The sequence below is a fragment of the Phallusia mammillata genome, chromosome 8 (genome assembly GCF_965637545.1).
Source record: "Phallusia mammillata chromosome 8, kaPhaMamm4.hap1.1, whole genome shotgun sequence".
Taxonomy (NCBI): Eukaryota; Metazoa; Chordata; class Ascidiacea; order Phlebobranchia; family Ascidiidae; genus Phallusia; species Phallusia mammillata.
In genome coordinates, this window is record NC_137259.1 from 1,695,648 (window position 1) to 1,719,791 (window position 24,144).

The 24,144-nt window shown below is 36.0% G+C and overlaps 3 protein-coding genes across 6 annotated transcripts; 1 reads left to right on the forward strand and 2 right to left on the reverse strand.

Annotated features, from left to right (window-relative positions):
* Nucleotides 1-247: 247 nt before the first annotated feature.
* On the reverse strand, nucleotides 248-7,832 carry LOC145204903 (procollagen galactosyltransferase 2-like). Its single transcript, XM_080077513.1, has 13 exons — nucleotides 7,389-7,832; nucleotides 7,080-7,190; nucleotides 6,599-6,716; nucleotides 5,999-6,133; nucleotides 5,401-5,605; nucleotides 4,552-4,671; nucleotides 3,941-4,029; nucleotides 3,444-3,550; nucleotides 2,700-2,832; nucleotides 2,106-2,233; nucleotides 1,527-1,733; nucleotides 771-856; nucleotides 248-476 (listed from the first exon to the last, which is right to left on the reverse strand). The coding sequence occupies exons 1-13, from the start codon at nucleotides 7,673-7,675 to the stop codon at nucleotides 382-384; spliced, it is 1,821 nt and encodes a 606-aa protein (XP_079933639.1). The 5' UTR covers nucleotides 7,676-7,832; the 3' UTR covers nucleotides 248-381.
* A 1,787-nt stretch (nucleotides 7,833-9,619) lies between these two features.
* On the forward strand, nucleotides 9,620-17,644 carry LOC145205273 (growth hormone secretagogue receptor type 1-like). 4 transcript variants are annotated; one of them, XM_080077958.1, is made up of 10 exons: nucleotides 9,726-9,770; nucleotides 9,962-10,068; nucleotides 11,900-12,028; nucleotides 12,616-12,748; nucleotides 13,214-13,342; nucleotides 14,536-14,675; nucleotides 14,868-15,010; nucleotides 15,470-15,598; nucleotides 16,516-16,654; nucleotides 16,997-17,644. In XM_080077958.1, the coding sequence occupies exons 2-10, from the start codon at nucleotides 9,995-9,997 to the stop codon at nucleotides 17,133-17,135; spliced, it is 1,155 nt and encodes a 384-aa protein (XP_079934084.1). In that variant the 5' UTR covers nucleotides 9,726-9,770; nucleotides 9,962-9,994; the 3' UTR covers nucleotides 17,136-17,644. The 4 variants fall into 4 exon arrangements, with proteins under 4 accessions (XP_079934085.1, XP_079934084.1, XP_079934086.1 ...); XM_080077959.1 differs by having other exon boundaries at nucleotides 9,620-10,068; XM_080077960.1 differs by lacking the exon at nucleotides 13,214-13,342.
* Nucleotides 17,645-18,236: 592 nt separating this feature from the next.
* LOC145205014 (neuronal calcium sensor 1-like) lies at nucleotides 18,237-20,316 on the reverse strand. Its single transcript, XM_080077636.1, has 5 exons — nucleotides 20,184-20,316; nucleotides 19,566-19,808; nucleotides 19,025-19,113; nucleotides 18,886-18,963; nucleotides 18,237-18,570 (listed from the first exon to the last, which is right to left on the reverse strand). The coding sequence occupies exons 1-5, from the start codon at nucleotides 20,245-20,247 to the stop codon at nucleotides 18,463-18,465; spliced, it is 582 nt and encodes a 193-aa protein (XP_079933762.1). The 5' UTR covers nucleotides 20,248-20,316; the 3' UTR covers nucleotides 18,237-18,462.
* Between the last annotated feature and the right edge of the window lie 3,828 nt (nucleotides 20,317-24,144).

The following is a 24,144-nucleotide window of genomic DNA, read 5'->3' on the forward strand; positions in this document are numbered from 1 at the left end:
ACACAACCCGGCTTAATAAAGTGCCATAGCCAAAGAAAACAAATAGGTATACGAGAAGACACAAATTGTTGAATTGTTTGCTGCAAAAACAACGTTTTGACACAGAATACATTTAACTGGCGAAGAACCAGAAACCAGGTTTGAACACCTTTGGATCCATTTACCGAAAAGTTAGCACTGTAGCTTATATGCTAAGGTTGTAGTTGGGCTGCTTTTGGTCTTACAAGACAACAACACAAGCGTTCAGTAAATATGACTGCATTTTATAAATTTTTTCTAAAAATGGCAATAAAGCGTTGAGCTGCAGCAGCGAGATTAGACAGTGCACCGTACAAATGTAATACTGCATTTGGTATAGAAGGTTAATTGCATGAAGTTGAATCAAAGCTCGTGCTTTTGTCTGGGATTGTAAACAACACTACCAACTTCTTCCCAAATTGACGAAGTTTCCGTGTCACTAAAATAATTCTCTTGACCTAAAAGGAAAAAAAGGAAATTGATTTTAAAATTTGTACTAATGTGCTAAGTATAGAAACAGAAGCAAAAAATAAACGGCGGTGCACAAGTTCTTGCCATATTAATAAACTACCGGTGGTCAAAGATACATGACAAAGATGGATCCATAGTTGTTTATGGTTTTACGGGTCTACTAGAGACCTGGATTGCGTTGGCTCGTACATGAGTGCAAAACTTTTCTTGCAACTTCAAATTTCGACAAAATGTGTGCTTTCTGAACCGATGTAAGATCAGAAAAAATCAAACATGCTTACCTGTGTAGTGGGTAGGATAAACCAGCAATGGTTCAACCGAAAAAGCCTTCAAATTGCGCACTGGATAATTATCCATGTAAGATTGTCTGCAAAACACGATACAGCTTATAAGTGACATCACTTGCAGTAGTAACTTTAAGTTACGGGTACAGGTGTCCAAATGAAAGAACATTTAAATCCATTACTACCTATGTCTTTTGGAACCAATTTGATTTTAAGTGGAGTTTATTGGCACTGCAGATTTTAAAATTTGTTAGTCTGCAAAGCATTTACACAAACATGCAATACTAATTGGTTGGGATGTGCCAAAACTGCAAATGTTCTATTTGGTCGAGCACCGAGCATCTCACCCAATGCTCGGTGCTCGGCCGAGCACGCTCGGTGCATTATGACGTCACAAAAAATAACCTTTCTGCGTTTTAGCTCTACAAAGTCTCTTACGTCACCGGCGGTGTTTTATTAAGCTGCACATGCCCATAAAATACGCGTTTTCCACCATTTAATACATTTGAAATTCCATTCGTTTTTGTTCATAGACACCCTTTAGAACACTAGTTACGTATGTTAGCAGGGCATGAATATGCAAATTTAACGCTCGGGTCAGTTTGTGCAACTGCTCGGCCGAGCACCGAGCATTAAAAACGGCGATGCTCGGTACCGAGTACTCGGGTTCTGGCCCAGCTCGGCCCATCCCTACTAATTGGGTTATAGACTTCTTTCCCAACTAAAATCAAACAAAAGTACAAGTTAACATACATTGGGTGTTTGTTGAACATGATAGGCAAATATTCATCAACGGGAACCATCTTGGGCAGAGGATCCCCTGCAAGTAATTTTTTAGCACCGCTTTGCGACAACATATATCCAAGTGTCCAGTAAGAGTAATCTGCCTCCACGAGAACTTTGGTACCAGGCACCGGGTTTTCTGGAACCTTAAGTTGCATACGTTTGCGACCTATATATCTGCAAGGTAAAATGTAAGTTATGTGTAATGGGGTTTACGATGATTTTGGGTTGAAAACTTGAAATATGATGCTTTGTTTTGCAATGGTAGCAAGATTACATTTGTCTTTATTATCAAGATCCTTGGACTCCAAAATAGAGATAGAAAACAAACAGTTTGTTTTAATTAAAATAAACAAGGCAAGTTGATGCGTCGTGACAAAAATAAGCTAATACTGCAAACATTTTAATACAATGGTTCGTTATATTGCATGCATACGTTTAATGCACAGAGAAAAACAAGTTGTGGTCCATAGTTGCGACCGGTTTACGAAAAAAGGACGTTTTCGTCCAAATACATACGCACAAAACAAGGTATAAGGTAAGACTTACACAAGATCCCAATCCAATTTAATAAATTCAATTTCGTCCATAACATGTTTCATTCGACGAACAAACGCATTCTCAAATCGAATGTCGTCTTCAAGAATGAGTATTTGTTTCATATCTTTTTTGACAACCTGAAAAAATGCAGAAGTGAATTTAGAAACGCACAATTTGTGGGCTTGATAATGTATGCAGAGAATATACTTCTAAAAATTGAAGACTGATTTACATGCTTTTTAATTTAGCAGACTTTTAAGAAACAAACAATCCGTTGAAAAGCGTTTGAAACAAAAAAACTGACGGTTCTCCAAACCTATCAATTTAGTTTGATGAGCTAATATTGTCTAGTCAACAGTTTCAAAACCAATTAACTGTATCCAATTGTATCCAAATTTAAACCAATTAACTGGGCTTCTGAAAAACGGATAGCACATAACAGATACAACCTTAGAGCGCGAAAACGCATTCAATTATCCTGATGAAGGCGACCTGTATAAGACGTCGAAACGTCGGTAAAAAAATACCCAGAAGAGCTCTATAAAGTTGACATTATGCCTGGCGGGAACAGCTTATATCAAACAGATACAACGTTGAGCTTACCTCTTGCCATATAAAATAATGTGATAAAAAGCATCCAATCTCGCCCCTGGTCAATGTGCGCTCACGATAGGGGTCAGTAAACTGTGGTAGCATGTCAATATGCATCTTCTTCAAATAAGTTGTGTTTAGTGTTCTGTAGTGGTACATACATAGATGATAAGAAACTATCATAAAAATTAGGTAAGAGAATAGATGAAGTTGTTTTCAAACTGGGAAAGTACAAAGTAGAGGTACCAAATGTTGACACTATAGTGTCGTGTAACAGTTTTAAACAATTCGGGGTCTAGCTGGATTCACAAGCAGATTTACACTGATGAGTTATCCAGATGTGGGCCACGATTTTGGAGATAAAATAAAAGAATTTCGCGGCCCTTTTAATGTTTTTTTTACGAAACCTTCGGTGCGTTGACCTCGTTTTAGAAACCACTTTTAATTAAAGATGAGACCCTTGAGTAGCAATTGTAAATAAATGACAGTAACGTATACTTCTAGAAACAACACAACAAAAATTAAAAGAAAAAATTATCTGTTCAATTCACTCGGTCACAAGGGTCTAGGTAAAAAGCCATTTGTGTTCAAAACTTATACGGGTATGGGTTTAAATAGCTAGCCTATGGCTTGGAGTATGTATTTTGCCACCTTGTTTTCAACAAGCGATGGCCGCTGCATACTTATCGCGTGTTGTTTGTTTCGACATCAAGAAGAAAAAACATAAACAAACAACCGACATATATGTATTCTTACTTGCTGTCAATGGCTTTGAAATGATTAAAATGGATTCCTTGATATTCAAGGACCGTTTTCATGCGATAAAATCGATCATGTCTCCTCACAAGGTTAATCATGTAAATCTAAAAAAATACATAAATGTGTAAGTTGGACAAAAAATATTTTAAATCCTTTGTTCAAAACTAGGATGGAATAATCCGTAATGTACGCACAGAGCGTTGCTTTAATCTGTTGAACAATGTGTAATGATGTGTGAAAGTTTAAATAGATCTGTTTACAATCTGAGAATCAACAAAGAACTCATGCGATTAAAAAATGACAAAATAGGCTACAAAGCAATTTGCAAGAACTAAAACTTTAGCAATACATTGTTACATCATAGGTACATGTCGTCATATTTATTTCTACTACAGTAAATCGTGGTCATTAAAACACTTTGATTTAGAAAAAATATATTTTTAATGATTTCAATAAGTTAAGAGCATAAAATTTTAAAAACAGTTGTCAGTTACCTCATCAAAACCAAGTTTGCTCTGTTTAGGGATTGGTTTCAACAGTTCCAAAGGTTTAATTTCGATTCCAATTCCAACTGGTGGTTCAGCTGCATTAACGAAACAGGTTTTACTTTTGTGGCCAGGATTATATATATGTGTAGGTACCACATTTTCACTTCCTGAATTGCTTACTGCACTGAAAGTGAATTGCCTGTGGCATTTTCAGATCCGCAAAAGTAAATGAAATGTGTAAGAAAATAACTCATTGGTCCATTCTCAGAAATTTGTTATTTTTAAGAAGTGTTTCATATGAGAAAGGAACAAAACAGCGTTTTTTGTTTTGTTAATAACCAGAAAAAAATAATGCATGAAAAAAACAACTGTTCTTCATTCAGGTATTTAAGCCAAAAACTATTAATTCCATTCCAACACTGGTTATAGGATTACTGACAAAATGTATACACATATGTATTTATTTATAAGTATGATTATTAAACAGACAGTATTAAAATATGATTTCTTCTATGTACATATGCCAATCAGGACTATACAGTATTATACATTGGTAAGTAAAATAGCAATGCATGTGAGTAACCCTTTTAATTTTGTAAACTGATAGTTTGACTTACTGAGAACTTCCATTAGTAAATGGTTGAACACTTCGACATCCTCAATCAAGGTTTGGTGAACACGCAAGGGGATTGGCATAAAACCATAAACAAATCTGTTGTCAATATACATCTGTACACCTGGAAACCAAAAAGTAATAAAGAATTGTAAAATCCCGTTCAAATGGGCTTAAATAGTTTGTTTCTAGATGGGAAAAACCTAAGATTTTATACAGTATTTTTGTAAATAATATATAAAACCAAAACATAATTTGGCTGCACACAGAAAGCAAACAGTTTGTAGAAACAATCTGCTTCTTGTATGAAATTATTCAGACAATACATATTTCTAGAAGCAATGTGAGACAGCACATTTTGAAAAATGAAGCAACGTCTCAGACAGCAGGTTAGAAGTTTTATACTATAAGACACAGCATTGTGAAAGGTGGCAATTTTGTCACGACCACACCTGTGGTTTAGGAAACAGTCTGTGACAAACTTCTTTATGTTACCTCTAATATGATTTGACTGGAAATAACATGAATTTGTTGCCATGAATTATTTAACATAGAATGAAAAATATTTGAGTTTGGGCTTTTTGAAATACATTAAGTTTATGAATAAAAAACAACTTCCTAAATTTGTTTCGAAATATTTGATTAAAAACAAGAACAGATTAAAATTTACAAATTTTTTTTACTGCACTAAAGAAAACAAAGGTTGTATTGTAATTATATCACAAACAAACAAACAAACATTTTTTGTCAGCACACAGGATACATTTAAATAAATGTGCAGACAACAACAATATTAACACACAAGTGAGAAAATCACATTGTCCTAATTTTACTTTGGTGAAAATTAACTTACCAGCTGCCTTGCAGTTGTATGAGAAAACAATTATGTCATCAAGGTCCAGTTTGTAGTCATTCAAAAGCGGCCAAAATTGCAAAGACCTGGATGCCTTCTTGGTTAAGTCAATCAAAAATGTGGAATGTATCATTGGCACATCAAATACACCAACTTTTTCACGGTTTTTGATAGGAAAGTAATCATCAGTACGCTGGTAATATCCCTAAATAATATAAATGTGTGTTTATGTACATGACAAGTTTGGTTTGTGATCTTTGTGCTAAAGCAACTGAATCAGTGCATGTACTATGTACCAATGCTAATTTCTTGATGAACAACTTTCATAAGATTACCAATTACCTTTTATAACCTATTTTTAAAATTGTTGTTCTTAGCGAAAAGCAAACATACTTTACTTCTTTATTTAATTGTTGTTTTAATGGTTTTACAGAAACTGACAATGCTAATAGGCGAAATATATATTCTTAAGTATTATCGACTGATTCTGCCTTTTTGGAAATCTGTTCCCATATTTAGAATTAAAAACATACTTTACTTTTTATTCTTTTTTGTAAAAGGTGCATTTTTAGATTGTTAAATATGACCAAATATTTACCCGTTCATCCTGCCCACACCAGTAATTGGAATAACTTCCCAGTGTGTTAAGCATTGGAGCAACAACAACATGATCCACAGTGATAAGATGCCATAAAGTGTGAGGGTTCATTAAGATGTTGTCTGCATCTACAAACTGCCAAAAATAAACACAGTTTTACATTTTTTGCTTTGAGATAAATGTTTTAAAATTGACATGCTTTGAAACACTACACAAGGATCTGTTCATAAGTTTATTGATAAAAAATAATGGCCTAAATAGACATAAGACATGCTTTATTGTTCAAACATAGCGGCAAATGCTTATACCATCATCAGTGATATAAAGGGCCATATTGGTTACACCTGTATATATCCACTCGAGTCAACTAAAAAAATATGCAAAACAAGCTTCATGTAAAAAAATAGATAAAAAAGGTGTGCAGCAGTGACACACTTTGCCAGCTAAAAAGTAAGATTAATATTAAATGTTCAGAAATAAAAAAACAAATAAACTGTGCAGAATTTCTCTTAAAAGGGTAAACAAATTGAAGGCAAGTTTGGGGATTTGCCAAGCTATATTATCTGCAGGTTTTTGAAGCCATTTACTCCACAAACTCACCAGCACATAATCTGACCATGCCTGCCTTGCTTTGTCAATTGCTTCTTGCCTCAACATTAACATTCTTTTATGTCTTTCTTTGGTCCAATCCAGATTGCTTTGTTGGTTGTCGTAGAACCTGAAGTGTGCACAAAAATATTTGAGTTAAAAAAACATCTTGATTGAGTACGTCTGTGCCTTAGATAGTAGGACATGTGAACCTTAAGTTTGATATTGATTTGTTCTGAAAATGTATCTTTCTGAAAAGTAAACAACACAAATGACAAACATTAATACCTTTGTATAAATAGACTCTTGAGCAAGATTGTACACAGAAAAATGTAATGCAGAAATTTCAGTTATGTACAAACTTTCTCTCTAGCAGTTTTTTAAGCTACTTTTTGTGTTTTCAAGTTTTTTAAATGGCTTATTTAACACCAGATATTCAATTACAACCAGTTCATAAACATTTATAAATGTGTAAATTAAAATACTTTATTACCATTGGGTTTCAACTTCTTCCAATTGCACATCATGGTACAAACTTTTTACTGAGTTCACCCACTTTTCCAACATTGCAGCAGATTCATCGCTATTGTGGTCAGTCACAATCCTGTTGAGAAGTTTCAAATGAGTGTTAAACCAGATACTAAAAATGTCATCAACAAATACAGTAAAGTTTTTGACTGTTAGGTTAATTTAAACCTTGTGTTGCAGAAAGAAACAAACACATAACAACATTGTCACCACACAATGATTTAGCCCAATAAAATTACCATTACCAGTATCTAGAGAGCGACAATTTTCTTACCATACTGATATTCGCTTTTTGGAGTAATTCAAGTCTTGGAAAGCCCGCAAAAAGTAAGGCAATGTGTGTTCCTTGTTTCTGACAAACAAAGCAACAAATATGGTTGGCTCCAAAGTTGATGCATCCAAAGTGTATTCACTGTCCAGTGGGATAAAAAGCTCTTCTTGGAATTGCGTCGATTTCTCGTGAAAACTACTTTGATCCGTGCAATACGAAAACGGCAAAACAAGGCAACAGACAAAGAAAACCAACAGTAGGTTTATTAATATTGCAGGTCTGCGCCTCATCCTATAAAGTGCCGGCGATTACTCCTGACTACTGCATGCAACCGTTACTTTAGGCACTGCGTACAGACCGAGTCTGACTGAACTTTTTGCGTGGAGTAAAAACCCGCAAGTTGTTCTAATTCACAATGTGAACTTTGACCCGCGTTAGTCGGATGACCGGTGCGTAGAACACACAAATAAATAAAACGTACGAATAAGTTTCCGTCACGTCGTAGTAGATTAATTGCCGGTTAAATTGTTTGTATCTGTACAGTTCCAGAAACACGAAACGTTGTATGTCTAAAAACTTATTCTTTCTAGGACATTTTGTTTGTCTCATAAACAGAATCAGGCTGCCAATCAGGAGTTTATCCCCAATACAGCCTACGTCCACCTAAATAGATGGAAAAGTATAAAGTATATTTTAATGTCGATTTTTAATATGGCTGATCTTAATTTAGCGCTTAAAAGTTTGCGAGACGCAAAAGCGTTGTTTTCCATGTTTACAGACTTACAAATGTCAACAGCCGGTTAAAAAATTAACGAAATGCAAAATAAAGAAGCAGATTACGGTATTTTAAGGTGCGACATTTGTCCGCGTAACGGCTTTGCGATCGCAAGTACAGGCGGTCAAAACTTCCTTAGCTTATGTAAATTATCTTTTTAAAAATGTGCAGGGGGGAAAGTAGAAAGTAGTAAACAAATCGAATTCTAAACTGTTAGAAATCAAAACAAAATCAACCAACCAAACATGATGGTGAGATTGGGCGTCAATATATTTCGATGAACTTAATGCCATGGTTGAAAAGAGAGTTGACGCCATACTTGGGCAACAGGGTTCAACATGGAAACACGAAAAGTGTGGAAAGTTTCCTGCTGGAACATGTATTGAATCTCCGTAGATCATATCATACGACATTTGTCATCAGGGAACACTGCGCCACGCGTTTTTCCAGCAAATCATGTCGTGCAAATGTACAGGACACCAAAAATGCCAACAGCTACTTCGCCAGCGTCTGGGGTGGCCCGCACTTCCTTATAAAGCATATACTGACGCATTTGCCCCCTCGCACAGGAAATTTATGAGATTTATCGTCGCTTTTTCTCACACAATTTTTTCTTGCAATCTGCGATGCATATGGAGCACATGTCTTTGAATATGGTTTTAATTCAGTCAGGATAATAGTTCCGAAAACACACTACGCTTGTGTATGAGTTTTTAGTAAAGCAACTTCAATTAGTTTCAATGAAGTTCAAAAAATATTGCAAGCCTGGTATGGGTATTTATGTGGAATTTGGGTAGTGACGCTTGGTAAACGTTTATGCATTTCGAACGTTCATTCATATTCGCAAAACTCGTAAGTTTTTAAAACATTGTTTGCTTCACGGAAGAAAAACAGGAATGCAAAATAGGAAACTGGTGCTTTCCCCAGATAAGAATATGGAGCATTTTACTCGCTATTTTTAAGCATTACTGAAAGAACGCCAGAATAAGGTTATGTCACAAAAAGTCAAAGATGCTTTGTAAAAATGCTGCAACATTAAAAACGCGGGGTGAGGAATGATGCAAACGTATGACGTAATACAAAGATTCGCTACTTTACGCAGCGTGACAAATGCAACAGATGACAAAAGCATGGGAGGCTGAAACATGGGCAAAATACAGGAAACGAAACAGCCAACGTAGTTTTGTAAGGCAACCCTTATAAGCTTGGGACAGAAGGTTGTTTTACATATAGAATATTACAAAAAGTGTTTACAAAAGTACCACGGTGCTTTAAGCTTATGTATGTTAACAAAGCCGTGTAGTGCTAGGGAACCCATGTAAAAGTGATAGGTCTACATGTAAAAGTTAAATTTAAGCAAGCACCAAATCACGCCCATGTGTTTTTTTAACTAAAACTATGAAAAAAGGTCACACAAGTGTCAAGATTTAGTGGACGAAGATGGTTTGAACTTATGAAAAGATTTTGGGTTAGCCAACAGCTGGGTTAAAACTCTTTAAACTCTATTCACACGTCTCAAACAGTGCATAAAATTGGTCCCTGTTTTGTCTCATTGAACTAAAGAAGCTAAAACAACATACCGAACTACACAAAGTCAATACAACGAGGAAGTACGTATGATAGTTGTAAGAGCATGTAGAGCAAGTGTGCAGAACAGGATACGTAATCAACCCACTTATAAACTTTTCTCATGCAACCTGACAACAAATCGGACTGAGTCATAGAACTGAGTCGATTTCTTATGACGTAAACATAAGGAAGCGTACAATGATAGAGTCTTGATGCTAGATTTCAATTGCAGATATCAGTAGTGGGAAAATAATTAGTCCTTAAAATGATGAACGTTACGAATGCACCAATGGATGTAACGGCTACAACTGAGATTATCAACTTCAACACCACACAAAAGTAAGTATTGCACTGATGATGACTACAGATATTGTTAAAAAGTTTTACTTACAAGCGGAAGTTTCCAGCTACTGTTAAAGTATTTATCTAAATGTCCTGAAAATGTTAATGAGTATGTTTTCGTATTTGAAACATGGTTAGAAGTAAACCGATTTTATATTTAAATACAAATGGTATTTTCATGTCCACCAAATGTTCGATTCTATTTGAATAAGGTTGCTGCACAGTCGAAACGCATTCACCGTATTTTGAAAACCAAACAACAAGAATGCTTTTTGAATTCATTTTTTAGCATTTGATCACGATCAAAGTGAAAAATCGCCCGACTTGCTACGTTCTATGATAGCCAAATGCTTGTGTACCAGTTGGGTTGGGCGAATTTAATATGTTAAGTAGCATTGCAATATCGCATCCCGCACATGGCGGATATTTCCGGGTTTTTGTAATATTTGAAATTAAAACAACGTTAATAACTTTGGAGCTTCTCCAAACAACCACGTCAGAAGTCTCGTCAAAGTGTAAACACGGAAGTAAAGAACAAGTTTCACAACTAAACTACCAAAATTTGCTTTCGTTTGGCAGCAGCGCGGCTGTGCGTACAAGCCGACTCGGCAAGCCGGCACCATCCCGTGTATTTGGTTGCTGTCCAACTAGACTTTGCAAACCACAACAACGTTTTCAAGGATCTGCCGCGCATGTGAAAGTTGTCATGTCTGTCACGTTCTGTATCAGCGAAGTCGTTCGTATGTTTTCCGAGTCCTTTGCGGGATTTTTAATTAACCTGAGTAAGCATGCTTAATTTTACCAGAAAATTTACTTTTGCATAAACGAACCGATATGTTCTTTCCCGTCACAAGAAACAAACTGAAAAATTTTACGTGACTTTAATTAATATGAGGAAGTAACTGAATCGTTTGCAAAAGTTTAACAGAAAATTTTTCGCAACCGCAGGATTGCCCCAATATGTTTCTTTCCTCTCGTTGCAAGAAACAGAAAACGTAACCCAACTATAACGCACTGATAAATGCTTCTAAAAATCTGTGCAAATCATATCACTTGCGTTTACAACATAGGTTCGGTGCAGGAGAGTGACTAATGAGTGACGAAAAACTCACAATTGCTCACTGATTGATTCGTATTGGATGCGTCAATTAGTGAATTGGGAATTTACGCAACATTTCAATTACATTCTCAGACCTAATTTATTGCTTTGCCATTTTTTTAATAGCTGAGTTGCAAATAAGTAAAATGTACTACATCTTGTGATTTTATGAGAAACATTAAATCAATCTTTTTCAGTTGTTGTTTATCTCAGCTTACAAACGGCCCGAAATATTGGCTATTTTGTATCGTGGTTTTGTATAGATCAGGGGTTCTTAACCAGGGGTGCACGAAGAAGAATTACAGAAGGGGGTGCGAAAATTGGTTGGTGCTTTGAAAGGGGGTGCGAAAATTGGTTGGTGCTTTGAAAGGGGGTGCGAAAATTGGTTGGTGATTTGAAAGGGGGTGCGAAAATTGGTTGGTGATTTGAAAGGGGTGCAGCAAGGAAAAACGGTTAAGAACCACTGGTATAGATGCTCAAACACTTAAACCACCTATAAACAGCCAAGTATATTCTACATATTATGAGGAGGTGACATTGTTAAAAGTTGACACATCCCACAGTGTATGGAATGTTTATATTTATGTCGGCAGCAAAAGAAACCACCAAAACAAAATCTGGCCGTCCAATATCGCAATCTTTTACTATTTTATCCTCAATATTGAAGATTGTCTTTTAACCCACCTTATGCCATATTAGCCAACACAACCATCCTTGTTACTATTTTAGTGAATACGTCCCACCTTTCGACACGGCTGGAGTAATTCTAACATGCATCGTTCTTCTGCCACTTGCCATCTTCGGCATAGCAGCCAACATCGTCACAATTGTCGTAATTATGACGTCACCGAAGCTAAAGTGAGTTACCTTTTACCACGTTCTCTCGCAGAAGAGCTTTGCGTCATCTGTAATCACAACGTCATAAAGATTGACAATGAGTTGTACGCCTAAACTAAAGGAAAGTGATGCTTAGTTGTCGACTTCTTTGTAAAGATTAGTAACTTAGTTCACATTGTAATGTTTCGATTGTTGTTTAAATCAAACGCAGATTTGTCTTCATAAACTGATTTATTATTAACATTACGTGTTAATGAATAACACCAATGTAATCAGTTAATTTATACAGATACAGAGCATAAGCAAAATTTCCCAAAGTATGTTTGCACGCATCAAATCAAATAAATGCATACACCTATACACTATGGTCTGGAGTGGGATACGAACCCTCCACAGAAACATGTCTCTTGTTTTCGATTTAGCAACCTTGCTGGACAGGATCGCTTGTTATAATAATAGTCGAACCAGAACCACAGTCAATGCGGCTAATTGTGACCGAAAATAATCACATTTAACAGAGCCAGCACGTTTTAGTGTTGTTTTAAATAAATTAAAAAAATATTTTTAAAACAAGAAACGTTAGTTAATAAGACTATTAATTTCAACAGGACTTCTGTGTTTAATTACTTCATCGTCAGTTTGTGCGTTTCCGATCTCACTTCAGCAATTATCAGCCCACTGTTCGCCTACAGAAGAACATGGGGGTTCGATTTCTGGGCCTGGTCCGACTTTTTATGCAGGGTAAGATAAATTAAACTTGAATATTTAATCGACTGTTCATTGCAGTACAACTATTAATATACACTTGACCAAAAAACAAAAGGACGAATTGTATTGTTATGGTTTGCAAACCTTTTAGTATCCCGTATAAGAAAATGTTTACATAAAAGTTACCAAGCATTTTAAATAATTTTTTAAGTTGCACTTGGTTAACTGTTGTAATATCTTGTTTAAGTAATCTGTATTTAACAGTACTATATTTTAGTTTATCAAACAGCAGTTGCTGATATTCTTTTTTGATATATATGCAACATATATATCTAACCTTCTGGCTGTTTCAAATAAAATTTAGGTTCTACTTGCTAGTTGACTGATGTAGTCCGTTGTTTAAGTAATTTGTATTTAACAGTTGAATATTAGTTTATCAAAGAGCCGTTGCTGTTCTTTTTTGATATATATGTGTAACATACATCCCTAACCTTGCAGTTGGCTTGGGGCCTTGATATTTGGACTTCCTACGTCACGTCCACCCATATCCTCCTCTTTGCGATGCTTCGTTTTATATCGGTGCAATGGCCGCATAGTTTCAGCGCAATCAAGTCCAGACATGCTAAGGTAAAAAAAGAAACATTTCTTAGGTCATTTTCAAAGTTTACGTTGGTTGGCTTTTGTTTTTATGGTTGGCAGAAAAATGTCAAATTTAATTACACTAATGAGGTACCTTATTAGCTCTGCGGTTGGTTAAACTAAATTTGTTTATTTTTCATGCGCTTACGTTTCTTTATTTTAGTCCTAAGACCGTCAAGCGATTTTTAGACTTTTTGACAAGCCGCTATAGGCAATCATACAAAACGACTTTTAGTAACAGACAAGCGAAACTGGTATATACAAACACTGGGTGTAGCTAAAACGGAAAACACTGTGTATTGCTGGAAATGCGACTTCTTCCAAGACAAACACAATATACAAGTGTGTTTTGGCTGCGTACGCGTTTCGGCAAAAATTAACAAAATTAATTGCTTCCTTGATTAAGTTTTCAAAACAACTGTCAATGTTGCCCTTGTAAAGAAAAGTATTTTGGGAAGGCATTTAACACACGTAAATTCCAATTGAACTTTGTTAAAGTCGTGTGGTTGATTGCCAATTGAGTTAGTTACAACTGGTTACGTAGGCTGGCTACAAGTGGTTCTGCTGTTTCACACACTGAAATTGCCAATTAACAATCCCTTGAAGGAAATAAGCGCCGTTTCTGCACGTCAATAAGCATTTTGCGGAAATGTTACCAGACTGAATGGTGCTAGTATGGGAAAAACACAATTCATGGACCTTTTCATGTTTGTGGACGAATTTGGAATTGTTTTGAATGTGCTTCGTGGAGCTGTTTAGCTGGTTTAAATCGCAACACATATGGTGTAAAAACACTGTAAAATATCCTATAGTAAAGTTAATGTCGGAAGGTTTAATACAACGATGACATTGGTGCAATAAGAGACAGTTTAATTCTCATAAATTATTGCTTTATTTTTGATTCCACAAAATGTTGAATTCTAAAAGTACTAAATATGTTAGTTATACTTCTTATACACAAACTTAAAGACGGCTAGGTGAAACCCTGCACGTTGTTTTAAAGTTATACGTTACATGCCTTTATAGTTCAAGCTTTTCTGTTCAGTGAATGGAGCAAAATTAAGCAACTTTTCACAAGAAGTTAATATGCTCTTACAAGGGAAGCAATACAAGTAAAAATACCCGTTTAAATGAAGCCTTGGACAATTTTTATACACTGAAGTTACCTGTATAATTCGCAGGTCGCCATTTCAGTGGTGTGGTTGTGTGCTTTTTGCATTGGATTTATTCCTTTCGTGTATTGGTTTGGCGCCTCCAAGCGGGACAGAAGCATCAACTCTCCTTCATCCAAGTGGCCGTCGTGTACCCTGAATGCGCAGTGGTAAGGTTTGTTTAAATTTATGTCATGAAAATTCACAAACAGTAATATCATTGCATTAAACCTCAATAAAGTTATCTTCCTGTGAGGTTTTGTGGTACAGTATTTGGACAAATTTTAGATGTACAAAAATAAGTTTGCCAAAATTAAGACAACTGTTCAGTTCATGTTTAATCACATCCACTTTTTATCAAGGATTCCCCAGTTCAAACTCTACACGTACATCGGTTACTGCATCATGTTTTATCTTCCTATTTGTTTGGTTGTTCTGCTGTCAATCATGATTTGGCTTAAGGTTTACGACATGAGAAGAACTAGACAAAAAGCCATAACACAAGGTTGGTGCACTATCTTTGCAATACCCATGCAGGCAGTATAACGCAGAAATAAATCTGTGCATTGGTGTCAAAATAGCAATTGACTTATTAAACAAACTTATCAGGCTAATTTGTTCATTTTACTGACCACCAAAGAGAACTGAAGCACAAGATCAAAGTACATTGTTTGACTATATCCATAGATATGAATTGTTTATTACTGTGTTTGAGCCAGTTCATTTTTGTGTTTTCGCCGTCTATGGTGCTATAAGAAATACTTTTTTTGGTAATGTGCCATTACCCTGGTAGAGACGTCTCAAGTGGGACGTCGAAATGTAAGTTACATACAATTGCCGGTAGAGCAAAACAAAGTTTATAATATTTGCATATGTTTTGGGCTTGCATGCAGTTTTTTTTATCCTGAGTACAGTTGTAAAACTAAATTATGTTGTCTCAACAAATCCGTTTTTAATCGTTTAGCAAGACGAGCGACCGGATCACAAGATAAGGCACCTCTAGAATTGAAGAGAAGACGTAAAGAAAACCAAATTATGCTTCAGCTTTCTCTCATAGTTGGGTCTTTCCTTTTTGGATATGTCCCACAAACAGGTATATATTTAGTAAAACACAATTGAAGAAAACTTCTGCACTATTTTGTTTGGCCAAGTCCCTTTACCTGCAAACGCAGCAGTTTAGAGAATATTTAAATTTACAATGAACCCACAAAAGCTAAAATATCGTTCAAAAACACTAAAGCGATAACGATCTGGCAAACATACATCTCTCAAACGTTTGTGCCAAGTTCCCGCCTTTTTCAAGCGTAACTGCTGGTAACTAGCAGGCGACGTACAGAAATTAGGGAAAATTCCCACATGGCAGTAGTTTGTAGGATAAATACTTTAATGTATTTGTGTTTTAAACTAGTGATGCACCGAAGTTTCGGTTGGCCGAAACATTTCGGCCGAATACGCTGTTTTTCGATGTTTCGGTTTCGGCCCGAACTTTTTTGAAACTTCGGCCGAAACCGAACTTTTTGATTGCATGGAAGTAATGCCCAAACTAGCATTTTCACCTATGCAAAACGTCATAAATTAACTAATTGTTGTATCTATAAAATACGAGCCACTTTGTCTGCAAAATATTGCAAGTTTAGTAAAGCTTCCAGATGGTGTAAGTGATTTTGATTTGTCATAATTCACTTCACTCGCATCAACGGCACAAGGTTCAGTTGAAAACTTCCATAAGAAAGGGGATTTTAGGTTCGGCCTGATTCGGCCGAAATTATTCGGCCTCGTGGCCGAATATTCGGTTTCGGCCCGAACCTTTTTAGGCGGGTTCGGTGCATCACTATTTTAAACGGCTTACAAACTTTAAATACCTTTGCTTCTGTGCTTATAAAGACTAAAGGATACAATTTTTGGCATTATATAACTCTACTGTGCCAAGAATATTGCACAATAAACTAAAAAAGCGACAATTAAATCAAAAATGGCAAAGCAAATGGCAAATGACATTTTCACTTTCAGTTTTCCATTACTACACTCTGAACAATCCAGCGATAACAGATGCAGAAAAACGAAAAGATTGGATTCTTGGCTCGATAGTTTACATGGCACTGCGAATTAGTGAATGTCTAAATCCGGTCTTCTACAATCTAGCTTCCAGGTATAATAAAACAAAACCTCATCTTAAAAATAATCTTGACTGTGAGAACTGAGAAGTCTAACCTAACTTAAAAAAACCTCGGTAATGTTGATAATCAACCAGTAACACACGTGCCTTAAATATGTTTTTTTTTTGTCCTAATGTACTTTTTTGCCACGATAGGTTTCACGATTTCTAATGGTAAAAATGTCAGTTAGGCCCTTGTCAATACATACGTAATCGTCAAAAAAGTTTCTTTGTGTAATACTAATAGACTGGAGATAACCGCAAAAAAACAAAGAACCTTAGTATGGTTGTACTTCATCAAACAACAACAAACCTATTGTGTTGTAACACTTGCAGTAAAATGCGAAAGGAAACAAAAAAGACACTAAGGGCGCTGGCGACAAAACTGAAATGCTGGAAGCATGCCGGAGACGCGAGCTTTACCAGCAGTGGAACTGGCGTGTCAAGCTCCGCGGGCAACCATCTACAACTATAGAGCTTGTACTTGTTGCTAAAGGCAGTGATGTTGGATTAAATGCAGACTGCACTCCGTTGTACAATGAAGATGCTGCGTTTTTTTAACAAGGCACACTGTAACTACAAACTTTGCTGCAAATATATGACAGGAATATCAAATTTTACGCAGCTTCAAAACACAAGAAGATTTTCTTCAAAGTGTACCAAAAACAAAGGATTGTGATGTGAGAGATATGACGGGGCAATTTTTTTGGCTACCGTAAACCCCGTTTACATATTTTTGCACATCTTTCATTACTTTAAGTAACAGGGTTAGGCATTTGAGCAAAGAGCTTTATTTTTGTTGTTTTTTGATTTTTTGTTAGTTGCGAAACAGCCAGAAAATGAACAAATAAAGTCTGTAATGTCTGCTTGAACAACAGATAACAATTGCTGCCAGTTTTTTTAATTTTGTTTTTATATTTGTGTTTATTTTCTACAAAACATGCTTGATCAAAATTGCTTGAAATACAAAATCGGTTTAATCCTGTACGCACAGACCCGAATCTACGTTTATAGAATATATTGGGACTTGTAGATAAATGGGAAGCCAAATATCTAACAGACAAATCAAACTATGCAAAAGCCCGAAATGAAAATAACGATGTTCTGCCTGAATCTTTATCTTTCGTTTGTTTCTTCGTGTATGTCATACACCAGACTTACAAAACAGTTTATTTTTGAATCAAACTGTACGGTGCATTCAGGTTTTTTCTTTACCCACACTTCTTTAGCGACCTTAACTCCGCCTTGAGTTTATTTAAAGCAGAATAGCATTTTTGTAAATTGAAGACAATTAAGATGTCCATGCCAAGTAGGTAGAGCTCTTCTGGCAAATGTAATGTCCATGCTTTTGAAAAGAAGCGGTCTTTGTATAACTGGCAGTTTGCCAAGAATTAAAGTACATGCTCTGCACAAGCGGTGGGCTCCTTGCATATATGCCCAAAGTGGCTTTTCTCCGGTTTGGCCTTTTTTGAAACAAAACAGAAACAAGAGTGTCTGACTTCACAATCTAACGTTACAGTCTTATATGGGTTTTGCTTGTGCGAATTTTGTTTAACGATTGGTTTCGAGTCCGAACTTTAAGTTCGCATACAGCTTTATTTCTGCCTTGCTTTAAAGGTGCTAACAAAAACCATTATATCAATACACTGCTGCCCATGTGGTTAATCGTATATTCACTTGGATTAGGACCAGTTTCTAGACGTAAGACATAGTTTTCATAACATCCATATAACGCCAACGAACAAACCAAATAAATATTTTGCAATGTACAAAGCACTATGACTAAAGAAGACCAGAAGAGCTTATCCTTTCAATTGTACAGTGTCGTAAAGGTTTAGGGCTTTAGTGATATCTTTATCTGCATTGCAGCCCTGCTTAAAAGCTTCCAATGAAATGTTTCCGTAGTCGTCCTGCAAAGAAAATCCAATGAATTCTGATGAATAGCTCGATAGAAAACAAAATAAAAATGACCAAGTAAATGATGAGGTTCGATTTCGATTAACATTTTAACTGTTTCTGTCTCAGAAAAAAGTTTTACAAATCGAGAAGTCAGTTCAAATTCTTGACGGTAAACATGGGTTCGTTCCTTAGCTTGATGTAAATTTGAGAAACAAAATAAATAGAAATGTAATGATGGGAAACGTTTATATTAAGTACATGTCAATTCCTTACAATCGTGTATGACTGTCTATTTATTGATCAAAAACCTAAATATTTGTGCTTACGGTTTCCATGAGAGCAAAAACCTTTTCAGTGCGCTTAGCTGACGTATCTTCGTCGTCAGGCAACGGCACGTGATCAGCCTGAAATATGATGTTTGTGTAAAACCAATTTTTCTGAGCACTAGATTTACAGGTTACTCACGATCATGGTGAAGACAGCGTCATCTATCATGCGCAGTTTGTCCTTGTGAATTTCGCCAGTGTGATCAACATCACGAAGATGAAAAGCCCCTAGCAACATAAGTTGGTTTTGGAACTTTAAACTATTACATTACATTACTTAGCCTAACGCAGTGGTTCTTAACCTTTCCGATTTACGATAAAACAACCTGTAACTACCTTTTCTGTAAAAATAAACAACTTCTTTGGGGGTTTAATACCCACACAAGAACTACTTGGTTAACCATTAAATATGCTTGCCTATTGTATTGATAATATAGCCAACAAAGAACCAAAGGATCCCCAGAAGGGGGTTAAACTAGCTAAAAAGAGATTTTTTAACGTTGTGGGGTATTTTATGTCTTTGTGGGGCGGATAATTAACGAAAAAATTGTAAGATTTAAACGTAATATTTTAGGTTTATCCGACCGCTTTAAAGTAAACGATTTGTTTTGCTTGACGAAGCTATGCAGCAAAAATTGTTTCAAATAATTGTCAGCGAATCTCTACAAATTCTGACTCACATCTTTGCTTTTCCTCAACCGAACCACGCGACATGAGTGACATGTACTTGATGAAGTTCTCAAAGTTGAGCGACGCGTTTTCGTCGAGGTTGAACGAGTTGAAGACAAAACGTGAAAAGTTTTCCGAAATTCCGTTGGGAAAGAATGACTCGCAGACCCTCTGGTAATCGGCAATGGTCATGTATCCACTTGGACAATCAGAGATGAAACCTTTGTACCATTGGGCGATTTCAGCTTCAGTGTCTACAACAGATTAATAGTAAACTAACACTGTTGTTGAAACAGGAAACACGGCCATCAACGGTCGCGTCTGCATGTAAATATGTTTGGAAAACCATATACGGATCTTTTATATGTTCATAGAATGATGAAAATAACTGATAGACGTTAAACAGAAGATGTTTTTTGTTCAGACTTTCGGCAAATGCTTATGTCATCATCAGTGATATGAGGGCCACATCAGCTACACCCATTTTTAACCACTTGAGTTACGTGAAAAAAAGGATTTGTGGTAACGAAATCATTCAGCGAAAAACGTGGCAAATTTGGAAAAGTCAGTTTCTTATTTAAATTCAACACAGAGAATTCATCCAAAATCAGAAAATTATTTTGACTTACAATTCGTTTCAGCACTTAGGCGTTCCAGTTCCGATTGGGGCAATTTGCTTCCGCTGGATCCCATGTTGACTCCTAAATGTTATAGTCAGCAAAGAAAACCAATTTTTATCATTCAAGTTTTGGTTCTGTTAACTACAAGAATACTTTCAAGTAATAGTGAATAAAATACCAAACTTTTTACACCAGCTCTAACAGACAATAGGTAATATGAAAGAGCACTTTTTAACAAACTGCCTTTCACCACATAAACCATTTTGTCGTGTTTTTACTCAAACAAACAAATTGTAATAGCCTAAAACTTTCAAAGTTGTTTGCATAAAGTAAGTTACAAAACCCGTTTTATCTACCATTGCACTGCTGTAAAAACCAAAGACGTTTACCTATCGCCGTTATGGAAACGAACGTCTTTCTCGAACTTTCTAAAACTGTATACTGTACACTGCTAACCATTTGGGCATGTTGAACAGTCGCAATTAACAAACGGTTTCTAATTAGGGATGTGAGTGCGGAAATAGAGACAAAAACCTATTTCCGGTTAAAGAATACATAGAAAATATTGCTCTGTTGTTTACAGTTAGAATTGTTAAGGCTTTTGTACGCCTTGGGAGCTATATTTTGAATTATTGCAAAACATTCTTGGCAACAATAGACTGCTCAAAACTCCCTTGTTATGTCCCTTGAAGGTGTTGAAAACCACAAATTACCTAAAAGTTTTCTCCAAGCGTTTGATGTAAAGAATTTAAACCGAAGCGCAGGATATTTAAGCATAATTTAGAATTAGGATTTACGTAAGGGCACCCATTTGGGCCCATCATGCGATAATTGTGGCAGAGTTAAAATAATAATGTTCGAAACATTATATTTACAGTTAATAGGAGATGCCAGCTCTTTATCGTGGTTTGCGTTTGAATCACAATGACCGGCAGGGGGCAGTGGAGTTCACTGTAATAGGAATATTTTTGCTTCGTTTGTTGTTTGCTTGTGTTTTGAATTATGTACAACTATTCTTTGTATCGAATTTTGGACAATGGTAAACGCACAAGAAAAAAATGAAGTGTTACATGTTAAGCGTTTGTAGTTAATGTAGTTTAAAGCAGATTGGAAATATTAATTGACCGGTGCCAAAACTAGCAATAATGTCGCAGATGTCTATATACTTTGACTGCTTGTTTGCAACTGTACCTTAAATCGATGTTTTTGCGGACCAAACAAATTATTTTGCTTGTTTGGCGTATATAACAACACACATGGCATCTACACAGACATTGTTTGCGCGTGCAAATGGTGACTCATCAAATTCGCAGTTACACGTTCAAAGGAAGAGAAACCAATGAATTGCTGACTCATTCAGTGCATTTTACCACGTGACTCATAGGGACGCTTTTAGAATCAAATTCATTAAAGCTAATGCGGATGATTCAAAATGGTGTGTTACGTGAAAACACTTGTAAATCAACACAACTAATGGTTGGTAAAATGTTTGCTCTGACATAGGCCATTTATTGCCAGAAATATAGTAATATGATTTTACTGTAGACTGCAGTGAAACATATCTTACATGTACTGATGATTTTTAAAGTAACTTACTTTGTCATAAGACGGCTACAGTAAAAATACATAGTAAAATTAACACCGTAACTTGAAGCAAAAATCCGAAAGAGTTAACCACACCATAGCTGCCTGAACAAATGGCCTGTTTCCTGTTCAATACACCTGACTACATCTGACTACAAGTTAAAAAACCACCTCATAAACAGGCGTCATTTCCGACATGAATTCTTGCTACTTGCTCTGAGCCTTAATTGGCAAAACAAGTCAATGATACAAGCAATAGTGGTGATTCATTTAGAGTTTTAATAGAAGCAGTATACGCAAATGAAAATCAAACTGCAAGATACACTGGGTTAACACTTTATATGAATGTTGTGCAAGAAAGCGTGCGTGTTTGTGTAATAAATTAAATTATTCACTTGGATTATATGTTTTACGTATCATAGGTATTATTTGTATTATTATACTATAAGCTTGTTTTTTCCCCGTAAATAACTTGCGTAAAACCCAGGAAAACTACGATGCATTATTTCACAGTATCCAGACCAAGGTTGCTGCTGTTTTTGATTTTGTGTTATTTCCATGAAAGCGAATCTTTAATGGGTGAGAATAAAGCAAAACAAGAGTAAATAATATAAGCTAAACTGTATGGTTCATGATATTAGAATAGATTTAAAGCGCAAAAACACAATTTCACAATTTCAACCGAAGCTTGAAAACATTTTAACTCAAGTTGCAGAGGCTTAACGCTTAGATAGGTTGAGATCTACAGCTTGAGCACAAGTATGGCGCAGTCTTTTCAATATCTGCAGTATAGATACAAGCCTTTTATGATCTGTACATTAAGGAATAAAAGGCTCCTTTCAAGGGTTCAAATTCCACCGCATGCTTTTTAGCTTATGCCTTAACATATTAAAAGGCTTAGTGACCGGATCATTCGGTATAACGCCCTCAATATGCCTGGTGTACCCTGATTTCTTTATTTCTATTTCGATTGTATGTTTTTTTTTTTCTGTCAGCGACCTGCGACACGAACGGAAACGCGGAGGAATCTCTATTCGAAATTGTTTGTCCTTCCGGTTGTAGTTCCAACTACGTGTGCGGGTCAACTATGTACAGCATCAACTCATCAGTGTGCGTTGCTGCCATCCACGCTGGAGTTTTAACCAGTAAGTAAACCGAGTAAAGTAAGTAATCGGAGTTGAGTTAAGTAAACCGATCTGAGTTAAGTAAACCGATATGAGTTAAGTAAACCGATCTGAGTTAAGTAAACCGATCTGAGTTAAGTAAACCGATCTGAGTTAAGTAATCGGAGTTGAGTTAAGTAAACCGATCTGAGTTAAGTAAACCGATATGAGTTAAGTAAACCGATCTGAGTTAAGTAAACCGATCTGAGTTAAGTAAACCGATCTGAGTTAAGTAAACCGATCTGAGTTAAGTGAACCGATCTGATTTAGTTGAGCAAGAATAAAAGTAAACCCAGAAAAGTAAGTCATCGGAGTTAAGTGAGACTTTCAACTAGTAAGGAAACAGGCTAAGTTGCGAGGATTAAAAATAAAAACCGTAACTGCGGAATATAAACACTCCAGCTAAAAGTTAAACACTGATATGAAAATATTCAATTGTATTGTGCGTTTGGAATTAAAGTAACCCATTAAAATGTAAAATAACATTCTTCGATTTTACATCACACAGAACGTGGCGGTAAAATAAAATTCTTCACACGAAAAGGTCAAAGGTCGTATCACGGGGCAACCAATCACGGCGTGACAAGTCAGTCATGTAACGTTTCAAACCAACCAATCACAATGTGGTTTACATTTAAAGGTAAGTCTACAATATAATAAACTGAAATGCCAACAGGAGAACGTGCTTCTTATGGCGCAAGATTGCCATATTGGAAAAATATATTTATCTGTTACTCGGTCCATGGGTTTTAAAACAAAAGTCTAAAATGATTGGCATGCCAAACGTATGTATATCTCTTTCCATAAACAAGTGGTTGTCTTCCAAAATTAACTAACTAAAGTTAGGCATGTTTCGTCATTGTGCTCGATGTGTTTTCAGATTGCGACATATGTTCCAAAAATTGTGGAAACAACGGAAAGTGTGTGATGGGCATCAACGAAGATTATTGTGCATGTAAAGCGGGATACAAAGGAGAGTTTTGTGAATACGGTAAACTAGTTTGTTGTAGACATAAGCTCTCCTCAATGCAACTAGTGAGCAGACACTAACCGGTAACTTATCACCTACTTATCATCAAATAACATTTAAAAACCAGAAACATGTCTTTATAGTTTCCATCTGTATTGAAAGTCCGGGAATATGCCAACACGGAGGGACTTGCATTGATATGGGAAAATGCTATAGCTGCATGTGCAATATGTGGTACACGGGAAAGAACTGC

Excerpts from the sequence above, each read along its gene's own strand:
- LOC145204903 (XM_080077513.1), bottom strand. The coding sequence starts at position 7,675 with ATGAGGCGCAGACCTGCAATATTAATAAACCTACTGTTGGTTTTCTTT. Across the intron at positions 4,672-5,400 it reads ATACAACTGCAAGGCAGCTG|GTGTACAGATGTATATTGAC; the intron begins GTAAGTTAATTT and ends TTTGGTTTCCAG. Across the intron at positions 1,734-2,105 it reads AAATTGGATTGGGATCTTGT|ATATATAGGTCGCAAACGTA; the intron begins GTAAGTCTTACC and ends TTTACCTTGCAG.
- LOC145205273 (XM_080077959.1), top strand. The coding sequence starts at position 9,995 with ATGATGAACGTTACGAATGCACCAATGGATGTAACGGCTACAACTGAG. Across the intron at positions 12,029-12,615 it reads ATGACGTCACCGAAGCTAAA|GACTTCTGTGTTTAATTACT; the intron begins GTGAGTTACCTT and ends TAATTTCAACAG. Across the intron at positions 16,655-16,996 it reads TTCTACAATCTAGCTTCCAG|TAAAATGCGAAAGGAAACAA; the intron begins GTATAATAAAAC and ends TAACACTTGCAG.
- LOC145205014 (XM_080077636.1), bottom strand. The coding sequence starts at position 20,247 with ATGGGATCCAGCGGAAGCAAATTGCCCCAATCGGAACTGGAACGCCTA. Across the intron at positions 19,809-20,183 it reads CCTAAGTGCTGAAACGAATT|ACACTGAAGCTGAAATCGCC; the intron begins GTAAGTCAAAAT and ends AATCTGTTGTAG. Across the intron at positions 19,114-19,565 it reads GGTTGAGGAAAAGCAAAGAT|GGGCTTTTCATCTTCGTGAT; the intron begins GTGAGTCAGAAT and ends TTATGTTGCTAG.